The 18229-nt window shown below is 34.2% G+C and overlaps 1 protein-coding gene and 1 non-coding gene across 3 annotated transcripts in view; both read left to right on the top strand.

Moving 5' to 3' along the window:
* The window catches only part of Grd (gamma-aminobutyric acid type A receptor subunit Grd), a 198760-nt gene that overhangs the window by 140354 nt on the left and 40177 nt on the right, over nt 1-18229 (top strand). For both annotated transcript variants that reach the window (XM_074141930.1, XM_074141931.1), the window contains exon 3: nt 4111-4211. In XM_074141930.1, coding sequence (XP_073998031.1) covers nt 4111-4211 — 101 coding nt within the window. The remainder of the gene's footprint in view (nt 1-4110; nt 4212-18229) is intronic.
* Nucleotides 16249-16367, top strand: LOC141461526 (5S ribosomal RNA). Its single transcript, XR_012462965.1, has one exon. It is a non-coding gene; the product is annotated as a 5S ribosomal RNA (ribosomal RNA).

Genomic DNA, 18229 nt, shown 5'->3' with positions numbered 1-18229 from the left:
GATAAACATTATGGTGACTCTGCACCTTCGATTAGAACAGTTTATAAGTGGTTTCAAAATTTTCGGAGTGGCCATATGGGCACAAGTGACGCTGAACGTTCTGGACGCCCTGTTGAGGTTACTACTCCAGAAATCATTGATAAAATCCATGATATGATGATGGATGACAGAAGAGTGAAGGTGCGTGAGATTACTAGTGCTGTGGGCATCTCGAATGAACGGGTACATAATATTTTGCATCAACATTTGGACATGACAAAGCTATCCGCAAGATGGGTGCCGCGATTGCTCACGCTTGACCAAAAACGAAATCGTGTGAAGTGTTGCAAGGACGGTTTGCAGCTGTTCCAGAAGAATCCGCAGGACCTTAAGCGTCGTTTCGTCACTGTGGATGAAACATGGATACATCACTACACTCCTGAGACCAAAGAACAATCTAAACAATGGGTTACCAAGGGGGGATCTGCGCCAGAAAAGGCGAAGACCGTTCCTTCGGCCGGAAAGATTATGGCGACTGTCTTTTGGGATTCGCAAGGAATAATCCTCATCGACTATCTGGAAAAGGGTAAAACTATTACAGGTGCATATTATTCACCGTTATTGGACCGTTTGAAAACCGAGGTGCAAGAAAAACGCCCACGATTGGCCCACAAAAAAGTCCTTTTCCATCACGACAACGCACCAGCTCACACCTCAGCAGTTGTGGTCGCAAAATTAATGGAAATAGGGTTCCAACTCGTTTCACATCCCCCCTATTCTCCAGACTTGGCTCCCTCGGACTACTATTTGTTCCCCAATATGAAGAAATGGCTGGCGGGAAAAAGATTTTATTCAAACGAGGAGGTGATTGCAGAAACGAATGGCTATTTTTCAGACTTGGACAAATCCTATTATTCGGAAGGGATCAACAAACTAGAGCAGCGTTGGACGAAGTGTATAAGCCTAAAAGGAGACTATGTTGAAAAATAAAAAAGGTTTACCCCAAAAAATTAAGTAGTTTTTATTTTTGCACGGACTTTTCAAACGACCCTCGTAAGAGCTGATCAGCTGAACGTTCGGAGATTCCTGCCCATCTCTATTGGTAGTGCTGTGGGTATAAAAAAAGGAGACCCAGGTACCACAGTCATATTTAGAACCCATGATCGTTTCCGAAAAGAAGTAATGAATACAAAATAGCAAAATGGGGGATAGCAAAAAAAAATTAATTCATTAAAGAGGCTATTCTGGTTAATGGTTATTTACCAAATTCTTCTTGCCAGATGCTGTGGTGAGTACCAAATGTGAACTTCCTGCGATAATTCTGTGTGAAGCACTTAGACGATTTCCTCCATTAGAAGTTAAATCTAAAGAGACTAGAGGGTGGTAGAGAGATTTCGTGAGTGTCCGAGTGACGAGATTATCTGCTTTCAATGAACCAGAAGAACTAGTACACTAGGTTTGCTCTCTGTGTAAGTTACTGACAGTCTTTACTACTACACAGCCATATTAATTGAAGCCCCATGTTCAACCAAGGACTTGGTTGTGTCCCGTCATTGCAAGCCAGATGGAGGGGTCAGGGCTTTGTTGGCGATTGGATCCTAAACAGTGAAGAGAGTACTGCCCCAACTAAGAACAATCTTAACCAACCTAACAGCTTGAGAGTGGCTTTTGTGTTGAGAAAGGAGCTGTGTGTTTTGCTATTATTACTTATAATGATTATATTTCTAAGCTTTCATTTCATATTTCCTTATTTAAGTAGACTTTAAGTAGTAATTTTTAATAATTAAAGAGTATTCCAACCTAAAACAACCAAACATTTTAAAATGGAAGTAATTTTTAAAATAGCTGAGACTTTTTACGTAAAAGTGGATTCATTCTGATGATCATAACGGGTCTTAAACCTTACATTAATATTGGTCATTCAGTAAAATGTGTTATTAGTTAAATACAGTTTGATGTATCATACATAACTATTTATAGATTAATTGCAGTTTTTTGAATAAAAGAAAGTAAATCTTCTTTAACTTACACCAAACATTCTGTTAATGAGTGTTACTTAATTTCTTGAAAAATTTAAAAAATAAATATGTATCATTACGCCAGATTTAACAAATAAATATAAAGATCCGATATATTAGAAATACAAATATTTGCTATTGCATTAAAAAAAGATGAAATGATGAATTAACTGATACAATATGAATCGATATGAATAATCAATGAAACTGTTAAAGTAAACGTTTTGATGAAATATACATTTTACACACTTACCTACTGATCAAATTTTACATATTTATAAATTAAATTAATATATAATAACTAAGGAACGGATTTTTATGTATTTAAAAATGCGAAATATTTAATTAAAATATGCATTTATTTTCGTCAATTATGTGGAAAATATGTGATTTTCTTAAAATATTTTCTGGAATATTTAAGTAAAATGGACATTTTTTTTTTATGAAAATGGATTTTTTTGGGGGGGCAAGTTATAATTATTTATACAAGAAAAGAACATTTTTACAATTTATAATAATTTATTAGGAACAAAATAATTTGTTTTTACAAGTTATAATGATTTATACAACAAAGAACATTTTTACTATTTATTAAAAGATGTGTTACATTTTCAATTTTGAAAACTTCACTCTTCGAAATTGTTTGCAACCACATGAAATTTCAAATGTTGGAACGTAAAGTGACGACGATCTGGGCGTAAGATGGACTTGTAACGACTAAAAGATCGTTCAACATCTACAGATGTTATAGGTGCCTTGCTGAAAGAAGTTATCTCGTTGGTTGTAAAGGGTACACGATGTTCTGAGGTGACTTCTGTTCCACTGATAATATCAGAAATCTGGCAGATGGTCTCCCATCCTTTGTTCTTGCTCAGTACTTCTAACAGTTTTGATCTGATCTGATCTCTCTTATTCCCAGGTATTCCTTCCACCTTTTCGATGTCTTTTTTAACGTTAGACACGTTTTCTGTCAGTCGAACATTTTGGGACTCAAGTTTGTTAATGGCTTGTGCAAGAAATACGCAATTGTCAGAAAAGAATACACTAAGTGACCGAACGAAATGAATTGGACACTTCAACGAACGAGCTGAAAGAACAGACAACTTTAAAGAACTAACAAGTGCCCGTCACTGTTTAGCAGCATTCTGTGTAAATTACAATAACCACTGTGATTCACAGCCCTACAGTCTGTGGTTCACAGTTCCTGTCAACCACCTCCCAATTATGAAAATATGCCCAAAATGAAAAATATGAAAAAATATGGACATATTTTGATTAAATATGTAGAAATATTTATTTATTTTAATCAAATATGTATAAATATGCGATAACATCCAAATATGTGGAAATATGTGAAATAAAAGTAGACTCAAACGGCTTAAAAAGTGTCAGTATGAATACTTCTAGTTGAAAAAACGTCTGTAAATTGCCTAGAAAAAAATATGTAAATACATACGAATCCGTTCCCTAATAATAACACACCTTTTGCATTAATTGATTTTTTTAGTAATTTTTGCATGCAAAAGTTTCACGAGAAAGTGCTCTAGAATTGAGATATTAAATAAACTACGAATAAAAAAATAATTTTTTTTTTTTACAGATTTAAAAAAATTCTAATCCCAAGATAATAGATTTCAGTAAGTCTAGGATTAAAATTTAATTTATTTGGTTTTCCAGTTTTCCTTTATTTAACTCAGGATAAAGTAAATAAGAAAAAGGAAATAGCTATTTTGGTAACTGGTGCGGGGAGAGAACATTTTAAATTATTTTGTATGTTTGCGAAGAAAGAGAAGTGGATGAAAGAAAGAGAAGAATATTTAAAGAAACGACGAAATCGGAGGAAGCGGAAATGTTTTGTTTCTATCTCAGCTTCTGGTTAAAACTGAACGATCAAAATTTCTAAGCCAGACCCAAAATAATACTTAAATTTCTCTCAGAAGTGCAGTGTAATAAATGGATCATATAGCATCAAGAAATTTGACGATAACGTAGTAATTTTTTGTTACCACTCAAAAATTATTTTTAAAAATAATAATAATAATAATAATAAACTGTTGCTATTATTCGTAACAGAAATATTATATTTTGTGATTTAAATTTATTTGTTTTGCAGAGGAACTTTGGGCTTTGAAAGAAATCACCATCGTAATGTTTCGGAGCTACTAGATAACCTACTCAGAGGTTACGACAATAGTGTTAGACCAGGATTTGGAGGTAACAAAATTGTTTAGTGAATTATTTTTAAAAATCTAAACAAATTTCAGATCAATGACACAGTCATGGTTTAAAAAAAAAAAAAAATTATCTGATTGACTGATCATTTTAAAGGGACATATCCAAGAGCTAGTTTTGAATCATACTAAATACTTTTAGTTGACGTGCCAATTAATCTTATCTTAGGTAAAACAACAAGAAATCTGTTATATGTCTCAAAGAATGTCAAAAATTCTAAATAATATTGTTCTGAGACAAATATGAACAAAAGAAAAAGAAGTCGTACTTTGATTCGGAAAGATAAAAGCAAACTTAGGAACAAACTAAATGCTCTTGTTCCTCGATTAACATTTATTCTTTATTCTCAAGGTTATTTTCATGGAGTGTGGTAGAATCTAGCGATAATCATACAAACAAGAATCAGTAAATCAATCCTTCAGTTGTCTCCAATACAATTTTTTATTCAACCCGTTATCAACGTCTTTTACTATCTCTCTTCATTTATACTGATTTGGTCTTCCAGAAGAAAGAAATAGGTTTTTAAGGGAACAAACACGTTAAAGGAACATAGTCAAGCTTGGATCAAACAACTTTTTGGAACAAACGCCACTTTTAAATACAAAAACAACAGGAAAGTACATTTGTTATTCATTTGAGATATAAAATATATTGACTTTAAAAGTAATTCCTGTCATTTACATTTTACGTAGTAAATGTTTTGTTCGAACTAATTTTAGAATCTGCCTCTTCATATTAAACAGTTCCTGTTTTAAAAATGAGTGAATTCGTTATTAAAAGCAGTTTTATATATTTGATTAAAATTGTTCAAGTTGGTGATAGGCCATTTAAAAAGTACAAGTTGTTATGTTGAATCGCTTTTAATAAATAAATGTCAGCGTTTGGATTTTGTACAACTGGGGCGTCTGTTAGAATCTCCTCCCAATATGAATGGATGGGTTTAAAAAAAAAAAACAGTCCCACATCATGATATGAGATATTATTTTAGGAACTGATATAAATAGAAAACAACACTCAGTAGTTATTGGTCCGCTGTTGAATTATTAAGTGATTTATTTATTCCATAGCAACCGTAGAACCATGGTTCAATAACTTATATTGAAAATTATCATTAATTAAAACGGCAGTTACCGCCTAACCACTCCTCCTGACCTATTATTTAACAATTAGTGAACTTTACTATCAATTTTCGGCTTCTCCATCAAGCTGGCCAGCTATATAAAGCAAACCCAAATGTTTCATCAAAGTTTCCTTGTTCAGATATTTTAGCCGTTTCATTAATTTCTTTGATGCAATATATCACGCTAAATTGCTTTATCTGATCATTAGATTGTGAAAAACGAAAATCAGCCTCCAAAAAAAAATTTGATAATAACAAAAAGAGAAGGTTATTTAATTATAAATAGGGAGTTTTCAATAGTTGTTTCAGCAGTAAGTATTAAAAAAAGTATAAAAGTTAAAAATTTTAATTTTAATGTCAACATCAGAATTCGTAGATGCAAACATATAATTTAACTTTATTTAAAAAAAAATTCAATCAAATTTTCAATTCAAAGAGAACCTAAATTAAATTTTATAAAAACAGACTCTAAGGAGCCATGTTTTTTTGACGCTAGAAATTGTAGCGCTTTCAAAACTTCTTATCTTATTACATTCACTTCTGGATAGAAGAAATATTGCAATCTTCAATACTAGATTTAACTTAATCTATGCGTTTGCTATTAGGGTTGTTTGAAATAAGACGTTTTTTATAATCTCAATATTGTTTTTTTCTTTAATTGTAACTATCCAGTCTAAATACATTAGCAAAAGTGTACATACATAATAAATAATACAAATTGTGTCATAGAGCTAGCTCAGGCCCCACAACCAAGAGAATTCCTTGAGATAAACTAGCGCTCATATAATTAAAAAAGACTTTGAAAACAAGAGTTCAGCTCAAGCGGTAATTCTAAAATAATTATTAGATAAATATATGAAATAACCATCGTAAAAACGCCAAAAATCATATTGATCGCATAAAACCCCCTTCTTTTCATCTTTTTCCGATTAGAAAGTTCATAACGTAATGATGCCCCTCATATAGTAAACAATAAAGGTTTAATTTCCAAAAGAATTGGAAAAGAAACTACAAAAGGAGCAGAAAAAATTACCCAACGTTACATTCTATCACTTAGAATAGCTAAAATAGATACAATAATCATAGACTTCATTATAACCTTATCCTGGCAAAAAGAGGCTGCGAAGCGAAGAGGTTGCAGAATACGAGGGTCGTTTGAAAAGTCTGTGCAAAGTCAGAAAGATAGCACCATTGGCGCGTATCGAGGTTATGTTTAGTTAGTAGCATCTCTTGGAAGAACACACACCAAGTTTCAGCCAGATCGGTCTATTTCTTTGTGTTTGGCATTCGTTTGAATCGAGGAAGTCGAGTGATTTTCAAAAAATGGACGAAAAAGAATTTCGTGTGTTGATTAAACACTACTTTATGAAAGGCAAAACGCCTGAGGAGACTAAAGAGAAGCTTGATAAACATTATGGTGACTCTGCACCTTCGATTAGAACAGTTTATAAGTGGTTTCAAAATTTTCGGAGTGGCCATATGGGCACAAGTGACGCTGAACGTTCTGGACGGCCTGTTGAGGTTACTACTCCAGAAATCATTGATAAAATCCATGATATGGTGATGGATGACAGAAGAGTGAAGGTGCGTGAGATTGCTAGTGCTGTGGGCATCTCGAATGAACGGGTACATAATATTTTGCATCAACATTTGGACATGACAAAGCTATCCGCAAGATGGGTGCCGCGATTGCTCACGCTTGACCAAAAACGAAATCGTGTGAAGTGTTGCAAGGACGGTTTGCAGCTGTTCCAGAAGAATCCGCAGGACTTTAAGCGTCGTTTCGTCACTGTGGATGAAACATGGATACATCACTACACTCCTGAGACCAAAGAACAATCTAAACAATGGGTTACCAAGGGGGAATCTGCGCCAAAAAAGGCGAAGACCGTTCCTTCGGCCGGAAAGATTATGGCGACTGTCTTTTGGGATTCGCAAGGAATAATCCTCATCGACTATCTGGAAAAGGGTAAAACTATTACAGGTGCATATTATTCATCGTTATTGGACCATTTGAAAACCGAGCTGCAAGAAAAACGCCCACGATTGGCCCACAAAAAAGTCCTTTTCCATCACGACAACGCACCAGCTCACACCTCAGCAGTTGTGGTCGCAAAATTAATGGAAATAGGGTTCCAACTCGTTTCACATTCCCCCTATTCTCCAGACTTGGCTCCCTCGGACTACTATTTGTTACCCAATATGAAGAAATGGCTGGCGGGAAAAAGATTTTATTCAAACGAGGAGGTGATTGCAGAAACGAATGGCTATTTTTCAGACTTGGACAAATCCTATTATTCGGAAGGGATCAACAAACTAGAGCAGCGTTGGACGAAATGTATAAGCCTAAAAGGAGACTATGTTGAAAAATAAAAAAGGTTTACCCCAAAAAATTAAGTAGTTTTTATTTTTGCACGGACTTTTCAAACGACCCTCGTATAGTGAGAGGATTCACTGTATCAGTTTGGAAATTTGGGAAACGGGTAACTTCATTGACGTAAGGACACCTAAGATCAGGATGAAGGGCCAGATTGGAGGCAAAGTAAGGTGCTTTTACAATTCTTCGAAGGACTTTGGAAGAATTGTATAGGTTAAATGTTGGAATGTACAGAGGAGCCCTAAAATTGTGCTCCAGAAATCTGTAGTGATCGAAGCAATACTTTTGTAAAGTTTGTTGTATAAAGGGTTTAAATCTCAATGGATCTCCTGAGTAGTCCTTAACGTAGTCTTTACGTTTATGACTTTTAAGTCTTATGAGAGAATTCCACGTTAGACGGCAGTCTACATAGAGCCCTAAGTACCTAACTCGTGTAAGTAAGTGTTTGGCAAATCTGTTTTTATAAAGTGAAATTTACAAGTACAGCATTTAACAGTGTTCAGTTTAATTCCCCATTTTTGAACTAAGCTTCAGTAAGCTCAATTACTTCTTATATAAAAGGGAAAATAAAAGGGTAGTATCATCGCGCAGATTGTCTTTAGAGTTTTGAGGTATCTTCATGTAGTAAATTGTAAAGGATGGGTCCTAGAATGTTGCCCAGTAGGCACGTCAGCGTTCTTAGTTGTAATAACTCACTTCTGCATCTAAAGCCAGAGGTCGATCGGATAGGATTGTAAGAGAAGGTTAAACGAAATTTTTTTTTTGTAGGATGGAAGGTATTCTGACCGTAGACTGGTAACAGAAAGTAAAAAATATTTGCTGATTCATAGAAATAGAAACGAGGATTGATTTAAAAGATTCAACGAAAGAAACTTTTTACTTGGTAAAACAATAAAGAAAATTAAAAGTAATCTCTAAAAAGATTTCTGTTTGAATAAAGCAAAGATGAGATTAAAACCAAAACAAAAACTTGGCTTAGTATGAACTATTATTAACCGAGTGCTGTGAACTTAGGCCCAGTTCACAATGCCACAATCCCATGTTATAAATTTTTGTTAATACAGAGGTTTTTTTTGTACATTTTGAAGTTATTTTTGCAGGTTTTATCCCCAGCTATTATACTCACGCAGTTGTTTAATTCTATAAGTTGGACAAGAAGAATTAAATTAGCCTAGAAATTCACTGAAATTATTTAGGTGTATTTGTGATTAAAACTGACGGTGATGTAGAGGTTAAAACTCCATCACATATCACTGTTGACGGGTTACGTCAGGCCAAGTGGCTTTCAATCTTCCAATTTTGGTACTGAATAGCCCAGCAGTCAGTACTTCTATTGTTTTAATTTAAAAATAATTTTAAATTGAAGGATTTCGTTTTCTTTTAATAGCCTTTCGTTCTAAGATTTTAGAATTTTTTTACAGTTCAGCATATTCACTTCGATCAACTTCTTCTTTTTACTTTATTTAAGAATTGAAACTTCAAAGGACAAAACTGCATTAAACAAAGGAGCACAATTCATAAAAATCTCAGTTAATGCTAAAGTTCTTGGCGACAATTAAGAGAAAATATCACATCTTGTAGCCTAATATGAGTAAAAGAGTAAATAACACAATGAAATTATTTGAGAGCAAAAGAAATAATTATTATTTGTTAAGAAGTTATTTTTCTGTAATACAAAATAAAAAAAAATATTAATACGAGGGGGTACCCAAAAATAACCGGAATTGCGTTGCCGCGCATGGAGCTTATGTAGTACGCATTTCTGCCGCTAGACGTGTATAGCGCAATTCCTTGCCAGTTCAGTCCTGCCTATGTTGTCTGCCTGGCTTGTTCTGTTCATCTGCAGTGATTGTTTTTACCAGCGCTGTTTTGTTCTTTTTTCGTTTTTTATGATGGCAAGTTTAAGTGAACAACGTGCAGCTCTGAAATTTTGTTTTCTACTCGGCAAAAATGCTGCTGAAAGTGTTTTAATGTTGAAAACAGCTTACAAAGATGACGCTATGGGAAAAACTCAAGTATACGAGTGGTTTACTCGGTTTAAAAATGGCGACATGTCGATTGATGACAAACCTCGTTCTGGACGTCCATCAACTGCCCGAATCGACGAAAATGTTGAAAAAATTCGAGAGCTGGTGTTCACAGACCGTCGACAGACAATTGATCAACTGTCAGAGAGTAGTGGGTTATCTTGGAGCTCGGTTCAGCGAATTTTAACGGAATATTTGGGGATGAAAAGGGTTGCTGCCAAGTTTGTTCCTCGAGTTCTGACTGACAATCAAAAAGAACATCGAGTTGAAACATGTCGTGCTTTGAAACAACAACTTGAAACTGATCCAGACTTTCTGTCAAAGGTCATCATTACTGGTGATGAGTCATGGTGCTATGGTTATGACCCAGAAACAAAGCAACAGTCGAGCCAATGGAAACGTCATCTTCACCCCGACCAAAAAAATGTCGTCAAGTCAAGTCAAACATCAAAACAATGCTGATTTGCTTTTTTGATGCTAAAGGCGTAGTCCATTCAGAGTTTGACCCCCAGGTCAGACCGTCAATCAAACCTTGTATTTGGAAGTTTTGAAAAGATTGCGCAATAGTGTTCGCCAAAAAAGACCCGATTTGTGGCAAACAGGAGACTGGTTCTTCCACCACGACAATGCACCTGCACACACAGCCATCTCTGTTACACAGTTTTTGGCTAAAAATGGCATGGTTCCGCTGCCCCACGCACCTTACTCGCCTGACCTGGCTCCGTGCGACTTTTTCTTATTTCCACGCATGAAAAAGGGCATGAAAGGTCACCGATTTGACAACATTGAAGAGGTCAAGAAAAAAACGAAGAAGGAGCTGTCAGCCATTTCTAAAGATGACTACAAAAAATGTTTCGAACAGTGGAAGCACCGGTGGGACAAATGTATTAGTTGAAATGGAGAGTATTTTGAAGGGGATAAGGTTGTTCTGTAAAAAATTTGTAAATAAATAGCTTTTAAAAAATAATTCCGGTTTTTTTGGGTACCCCCTCGTATTTGATTATTTTAAGTTTATAAATGGGCGTATGTCTCAAATATTTCTTGTGATAATTGTTTAGTTTGGCTTCCAATTGTAAGATGGCGGTCCCAGTCGGTAGTATATTCCAACATCTATAAATTTCGGATCATCCTATCTAAAAAATATTTTATCAGTGGTATTTCTAATTAATGAACTTGTTAATTGCTCACGAATTGAGATGCACTCAAAGCGTTGCATAGAACTTGGTTTTATAATATTTAAAGTTTTTAATAGCCTCCACCCTGACTGGAGTATGTAAAGTAGAGGTATATTTTTCAATCTTCTATCATAATTTTGTGGTTTCAGTGAGGTATGTCCATTAATTAGAGAATAGAGCTTACTAAGGGTTATATAGGCATGTCTTACTTTTAACAGCTATGTGTGGAGCCCATGTTGGTCTAGTGTCGAGTTGAAACCTAAGGTATTTTAGGACCACGAACGTCCTTCTATGAAATTATTAATTAATACAAATATTTGACTAGTTGTGGGCTTGAAAAATTACGTATAATACCCAGAAATAATTCTATCTCTCTGTTCGGATTAAATAAACACTTTAGAATTAAATAATCAGTAATAAAATTAACATTATAGATGCAATGTTAAAAAACACAAAATTATCTAAATTTTATTCTAATGATTTAGAGTTGCGGTATTCACTAATTATTAATTTACTCCTCACATAATTTTATTAATAATTTTTACAAATTTTCTTTACTGTTTGCTTACTAATGGAAAATATAATATTAACAAATGATAAGAGATATGTCTTTCCGTTCTAGCGAAAGAAATTCTTTGCCATATTTCTGTAGAGATGAACTAAATAACTAGTCAGCAACAAAAAACCTGTTTGGTAGTGAAGTAAAAAATTGAGGGTCCATTTTTCCGTTGACAAGATGTACTTCTTGAACACGTCTAGATGATCATCATCTACCGTTCTTTCATTCCTTCTTTTAAAATCTCGTTTTTCTTTTCTTTTTCTGCTGATTGAGCAAGCTACTATGATAAGTCATATTTCTGACATTGAGTTTTTTTTTTTTTTTAGCAGTAACTTGGGTGTAAATAGTAACAAAACTGATGAAAACATTAATCATATTTTATTTTACTTAATTATATTTTTTTACTTGTTTATTGTTACCAATGCATTTACATGAGCCATGTAGTTCTTTTTTTCAATTTAAGGCGAGTCAACGTTTGTGTTCCAACTTTTTTTTATAGAAATAGAAATAGAAATAGAAAAGAAATTTATTATCCTGGGACAATTGTCCCCTAAGAATAAATACAGGAACAAATAGAGGCCTTAACAGTTTGGCCTGTGATTATAGAGAAATTAAATAAATAAATATTTACAAAAGTGAAAATATAATAAGTGAAAATGAAAGTAAAAATAAAATAATAAAACAGCAGAAATTAAGGAAATAAATTAAAACAATTAGAATTTCGGAGGAAGCTGAATAGAAAGTAGATAACTGAATAGACGGGATTTAAAGATGGATAGGGTAGGAGCATGGCGGACAGATGAAGGCAAGGAGTTCCAGAGAGAGGTAGCACGTATGAGGAAGGACTTGTCAAAGGATGAGGTACGGTGAGAGGGAATATAGAGATCAGATGAGCGAGATCTAGTGTTACAGGAATGGATGGAGGATTTAAACTTAAGGAGTTGAAAAATATAGGAAAGCCTTTGAGACTGGATGACTTGAAATAGGAAAGAAGCCAAAAAATATTGGCGGCGATAGACAGGAAAAAGCCACTTCAACTCATCGTAGCAGTGCGAAATGCGAGAGTCTCTGGAAATGCTGAAAATAAATCTTATGAAGCAGTTCATGAGGCGCTTAAGCTTAGCTTCAATATCACCAGAAAGGCCGCCATACACTAAACAACCATAGTCGTAATGGGGGAATATAAGAGAGGAAACTAGGAGTTGCCGGGTCTTAATTGGAAAAAGGTGACGGGAACTATTAAACTGCTTAAGGATATGGATGGAACGACGAGAGATTTGGGAAACATGGTTTTTCCAGGATAGGTTTTTATAGTGCATTTACGGTCTCTGGACAGACAATACTGTCCATCTCCGGATTTTGAGCTGTAAGAAACTCTTAGGAAGAGAAACTCTAAGAGCCAACAGCTGGATTTGAACCTGGTATCTCCGCATGGAAATACTGTGTCCTATTTCTTCTTTATTCTTCTTCCCATGGTGCTACAGTCCTATAGTAGGACCTGGACCGCATTCAAGAGAGAGTGCAACTCTTCCCTGTCATCGACTTTTAGGCGCTATCTTCTAACACCCACCTTTCGCAGATCTCTTTCTACGTCATCTAACCATCTTATTCTGGGACGACCTCTATGTCTTGCGCCCCCCGGATGTCCATATAGTACTTTACTAGGAACTCGGTGATGGGGCATCCGTTCACCATTGTCGAGCCACCTCAGCCTGCCTTTTTTGATACAAGAAACTATGCCGGGTTCTCCGTATAGTTTCTTGAGTTCTTCTTTCTTTCGGAGCCTCCATTCACCGTCAATGTACATCGGGCCGTAGATTTTCCGCAACACTTTTCGCTCCCAAATCCACAGCATATTCTCACATTCTTGTGTCAAATTTCTTCCTTTATTAGTGTCTATTATTGTCATTAGTAGTAGTATTATTACAACATTTACTTTTATTGATTAACTTTAAATAATCTATATTTTCATATTCTAAGAAGAATTCAGAATTGAAATTTCGTTTTTAAATCAATACTAACCTTCTTTTCCCTCTGTTTTGATTAGAGAGTGCCAAGTTCAATTTTTTAAAATTAATAAAACAAAATAAAAGCCAGTTAAAGTTAATACAGAATTTTGAAGATTTAAAGTATATATTGCTGTTTCAGAAGCTGCATTATTGAATTTTAATATTATTTTTACAAAAATTTAGTATAGTTTACGGTTCAAAAGGAGAATGTTGAAGCATACAGAAAGCCTCTTGTTGCGGGAGTAAACGGTTTAGGTCAGGTAAGAAAATGAAAAACTAATTCAAATAAAACACAATCTTTTTTGAATATTTGTAACTAACTGGCAGAAATATGAATAAAATACTTATAAATAATAGAATTTTCCCAATAAAAACCATTCATAAAAAAGTTTATACAATAAGTTTTCGAAGATAAATTAAATAAAAAAATTAATAAGGACATTTTGAGAGTGCAACCAACTAATTTAACAGTTTAAATAACAGAATGTGAGTGTAAGGTGGTCCTATCTAAGTCTAGTGAGTGATAAACATGTTTAAATGTGAGTGTAAGGTGGTCCTATCTAAGTCTAGTGAGTCGCCAACATGGTTAAATGTGAGTGTAAGGTGTTCCTATATAAGTCTAGTGAGTGGTAAACATGGTTAAATGTGAGTGTAAGGTGTTCCTATCTAAGTCTAGTGAGTGGTAAGCATGGTTAAATGTGAGAGTAAGGTGGTCCTATCTAAGTCTAGTGAGTGGTAAACATGGTTAAATGTGAGTGTACGGTGGTCCTACATACGTCTAGAGACTCGTGAAGAAGTCCAAGTCTACAAATTGAAGACTCCTAGGAAAAGGGCCTCGCCAAAACGTGGTTTAAACCATTGGTTGAAAAGCCATAAAAGTGGACGATTAAATTAGTTTGATTAACGATTAAATTTGGAATTTAATTGTTTTTTTAATCAGTGCCCAACTCTGAGGAAGGGTGTAGTTGAAACAATTTACTGGCCTAAATAATTCAAAAACTTATTGATTGTTGACGACCTATTAACTGTTCTTTTGGTTGATTGACAGATCAGTACGATTTTGAAATACATCTGCCAGTGGCAAGTTGAGGGTCAAATCAATAACCAAATATATTACAAAGGAAGAACTTTATTTGATAAATTGCAAGATTGTGATTGGTTGGTTGTTGTGAGCTAGGATTCTACTCAAAAAACGTTAGTAAATTTTTTTTTATTTCTTTTAAAAAAAGAGATTACCAATGAGTTTAGAGAGTAAACTGTTGGACAAAGCATGTTTAAACTAGGTAGGTTATCTTAACTCATTAAGTTAAAAATGCAATTCAATTTTTTAATACATTGAGGGTAGAATAGAGCTTTTATTCCCGTATTTTTATTCAGATAAATCCAGATTATAGTCTCCAAATTATTCTCCTAAATTCCAAGATGAGGTCGGATAATGTTTTCCAAGACAAAATCTTTTTAAGAATGATATAATTTCCAATTTTCAAGTGAATTCGAAAATTAAAACTGGGAGTGTAACAATGAGGTTGAGAAACCAGAGTAAAGGACCACTACGAGGTATGTTCAAAAAATAAGGTGAATTTTCAAATTTCGCGGGCTACGTACATTCGAATTTCGATTGTCTTTTTTTTTATGTTGGTACTCTTGTCTCGAACATATTTTCAAAGTTGTAGCTATATAGCATGTTTAGTTTGTATGTTAGAGGCATAAATAAGACAAGTGTTTTGCGAGTTCGGCGATTTTCTTCTGTCGAAAAAAATGGATCAACGAATTTGAATCAAATTTTGTGTAAAAAATGGAATTAAGTGCTCAAAAACACTTGAAATGTTGAGAGTGGCGTACGGTGAGAGTACTCTGTATCAAAAAAATGTTTACAAGTGGTACAAGCTTTTCACAGAAGGTCGAGAAGATGTGAATGACGACGCTCGCCCTGGACGCCCCAGCACATCAACAACCGATGAAAATGTTGAAAAGAATCGTCGAATCACAATTAGAGAAGTTGCTGAGGTTGTCGGCATATCGGTTGGCACATGTCCTGCAATTTTTTTCGGAAATTTTGGGCATGAAGCGTGTAGTAGCGAAGTTCGTTCCAAAATTGCTGAATTTTGATAAAAAAAACCGTCGCATGAGCATCGCTCAGGAATTGTTGAATGACATTATCATGTCTCAGTCACCGTATTCACCAGATTTGGCGCCCTGCGACTTTTTCCTGTTCCCATGATTGAAGAGACCCATGAAAGGACGGAGATTTGCGACGATTGAGGAGATAAAAACCGAATCGCTGAGAGAGCTCAAGGACATACCAAAAAGTGCATATCAGAACTGTTCAGAGGATTGGAAAAAACGCTGGCACTTATGTATTATATCTGAGGGGGACTACTTTGAAGGAGACAAAATAAAAATCGATGAATAAATAAATATTTTTTAAGAAAAATGAAAATTCACCTTATTTTTTGAACACACCTCGTAAACCTCAATAAATCTTTCTCTGATTTTTAATCATTTTATATAGTTAAGTGCTTAAAATTTAAAAATAATAGAAGAAAACTTGAATGGCCATAGTAATTCAACTACAATCAATTACAAATATCACAAAGGAATTTTTATGAAGTAACATAAATACCAAAACTTAATATGTAATATTCCTTATAAGATAAATGTTCCATAAGACAAATTTTAAACATTTTCAAAACTATAGCACTAGAAAATGAATGTCAAAATTTTCCAATATGAATAAATATATAATATAATAGCCAACGGCCATACCATGTTGAACACACCGGTTCTCGTCCGATCACCGAAGTTAAGCAACATCGGGCGTGGTTAGTACCTGGATGGGTGACCGCCTGGGAACACCGCGTGCTGTTGGCATTTATTTTCCCTCTGATGGTTTATAAAACCCAAGAGTATTATCTTTATATTCTCAGTGATTGTTTTGTTTTATTTCTTTTTAATTTGGCTTAATAAAGATATTATTATTATTATATAATATAATATTGAAAAACTTACTGAGGTTTGTAATTTTTCTAGAATATTATCGACCGAAAGTGCCAATTTACGAATTTAATGTTTTATTTAATTTTCTTTGAGATTTTCTCAAAACAGCTCCTAGAATTTTCTTTTATTTATTTATTTTTTTCCTTTTCTAGGAAAGAATGGATTTTGCGTAAATATTGGAACTTACTTCCCTCTTCGTGAATGGTACTGCAAAGTTAAGTAATGCACTTCACGTTGTACAATGTATGAGTTCTCTTTGACTTTTGTAAAGGATTGGTCAAGGCAGCGGTTAATCGAAGTAACCAGTGTAACAATGAGGTTTTTATTCATTTACTGGAGTCAGAGAAGTGTGAAAGAGAATATTTCTACTGGTAGAGCCAGAGGTGGATGGCAGTAATCTATTCGATGTCAAAAAAAATTATTTTTTTTATTTTGGTCATTTTGATTAAGAGCGGTGAAAAGGCCGTTGGAGTACAAGAGAGGATATGTTTGTATTTCTTAATGTTTCTTTTTGATAAGAGAAGAAGAATAGAGTTTGGTATTTCTTGTTTTGTGTTGTTCCATCAGCAAGAACGATACCAAACAATTCTTAAAAACAAGAATTTCTACAGAATATTGTACACGAAAGGTTGTTATAGCTCAAAACTGGCACATATTTAACTTATTCGAGTACTTTTTTTTCCTCCCATAACTTTCAACGCGACCCCTTCCTTAACTGGGTTTATTTTTTAGCAATGTCATCCGCTACAATCGGGTGAGCAAAGGGAAAGGATATTTATTTTACACCTACTTCAATCTAAAAAGTGGTCCAATTGAATGCATGAAGGCTCTTTATACGATATTTTACTCCTGGTAGGTTTAACTGAATAAACAAAATTTCGTGAAGACAACTATCCAGGAATAACTAAAACAAATATTAAATTTAAACTTCTCGAGTTGTTCCGTTTTTTATCTATGCTAACCAGTAGGTACAGTTTGGTTTGGTGGTTAAATGCGTGGTTTGTAAATAGAAAGTCACCAATGCGAATCCTGCATTAAAATTACAGTTTTTCAGTTGTACAATTTTGAAATTAGAGCCACAAAAATTGTTTCTTATTTCACGAATTATAAGTAAAATCACGTGGTAAATTGGAGTTTTGTTTTTTTTGCTTTTAAGGCACTAATAACCTCTTCCAAATACATGAATGCCAATTTCTAAAACTACTTTTTCGAACTTAGAGAAGTTTAAATCTTGTTCTCTTAGTTGTATCACAATTTCGGGACGTGGTACTTACTTTGTGTTGCAAGCCCTAAGAAAACAAAACATTCACTTATAAAATTGCACTAATAAATAACATTGAAAACAAAATGAACAGTTCTTAACTTGTAATAATACACGAATTTAATTAGCTGAGTAATTTATAGTTATAAATATTCAACCTACCAGTTTATACACAATCCATGCTGAACGTTGAAAATAATTAAAAACACAAAATAAAGATCCTTGAAAAATAGAAGTGTTCTAGTTCTAGAAAGAAACTGAAGAAACAGTCAATTTGATGAGACGTCATGTTTGGTAGAGAGTCTAATGTAAATACTAATACTGCGCTGGAGGATTGCAGACATTGTCACCATCACCGGCAAGATTGTTGTTACCACCCAAGTCAAACTTGACTTTCCCCAGAGTTCTACCTTATTACATTTCTACCCATCCTTCATTCAAGTTCACTAGCTGCTTCATCAAATTCGTCAATATT

Source organism: Rhodnius prolixus, unplaced genomic scaffold (assembly GCF_049639745.1).
Source record: "Rhodnius prolixus isolate KJV_2025 unplaced genomic scaffold, Rpr scaffold_6, whole genome shotgun sequence".
NCBI lineage: Eukaryota > Metazoa > Arthropoda > Insecta > Hemiptera > Reduviidae > Rhodnius > Rhodnius prolixus.
This window is presented reverse-complemented; position numbering and strand designations above follow the sequence as displayed.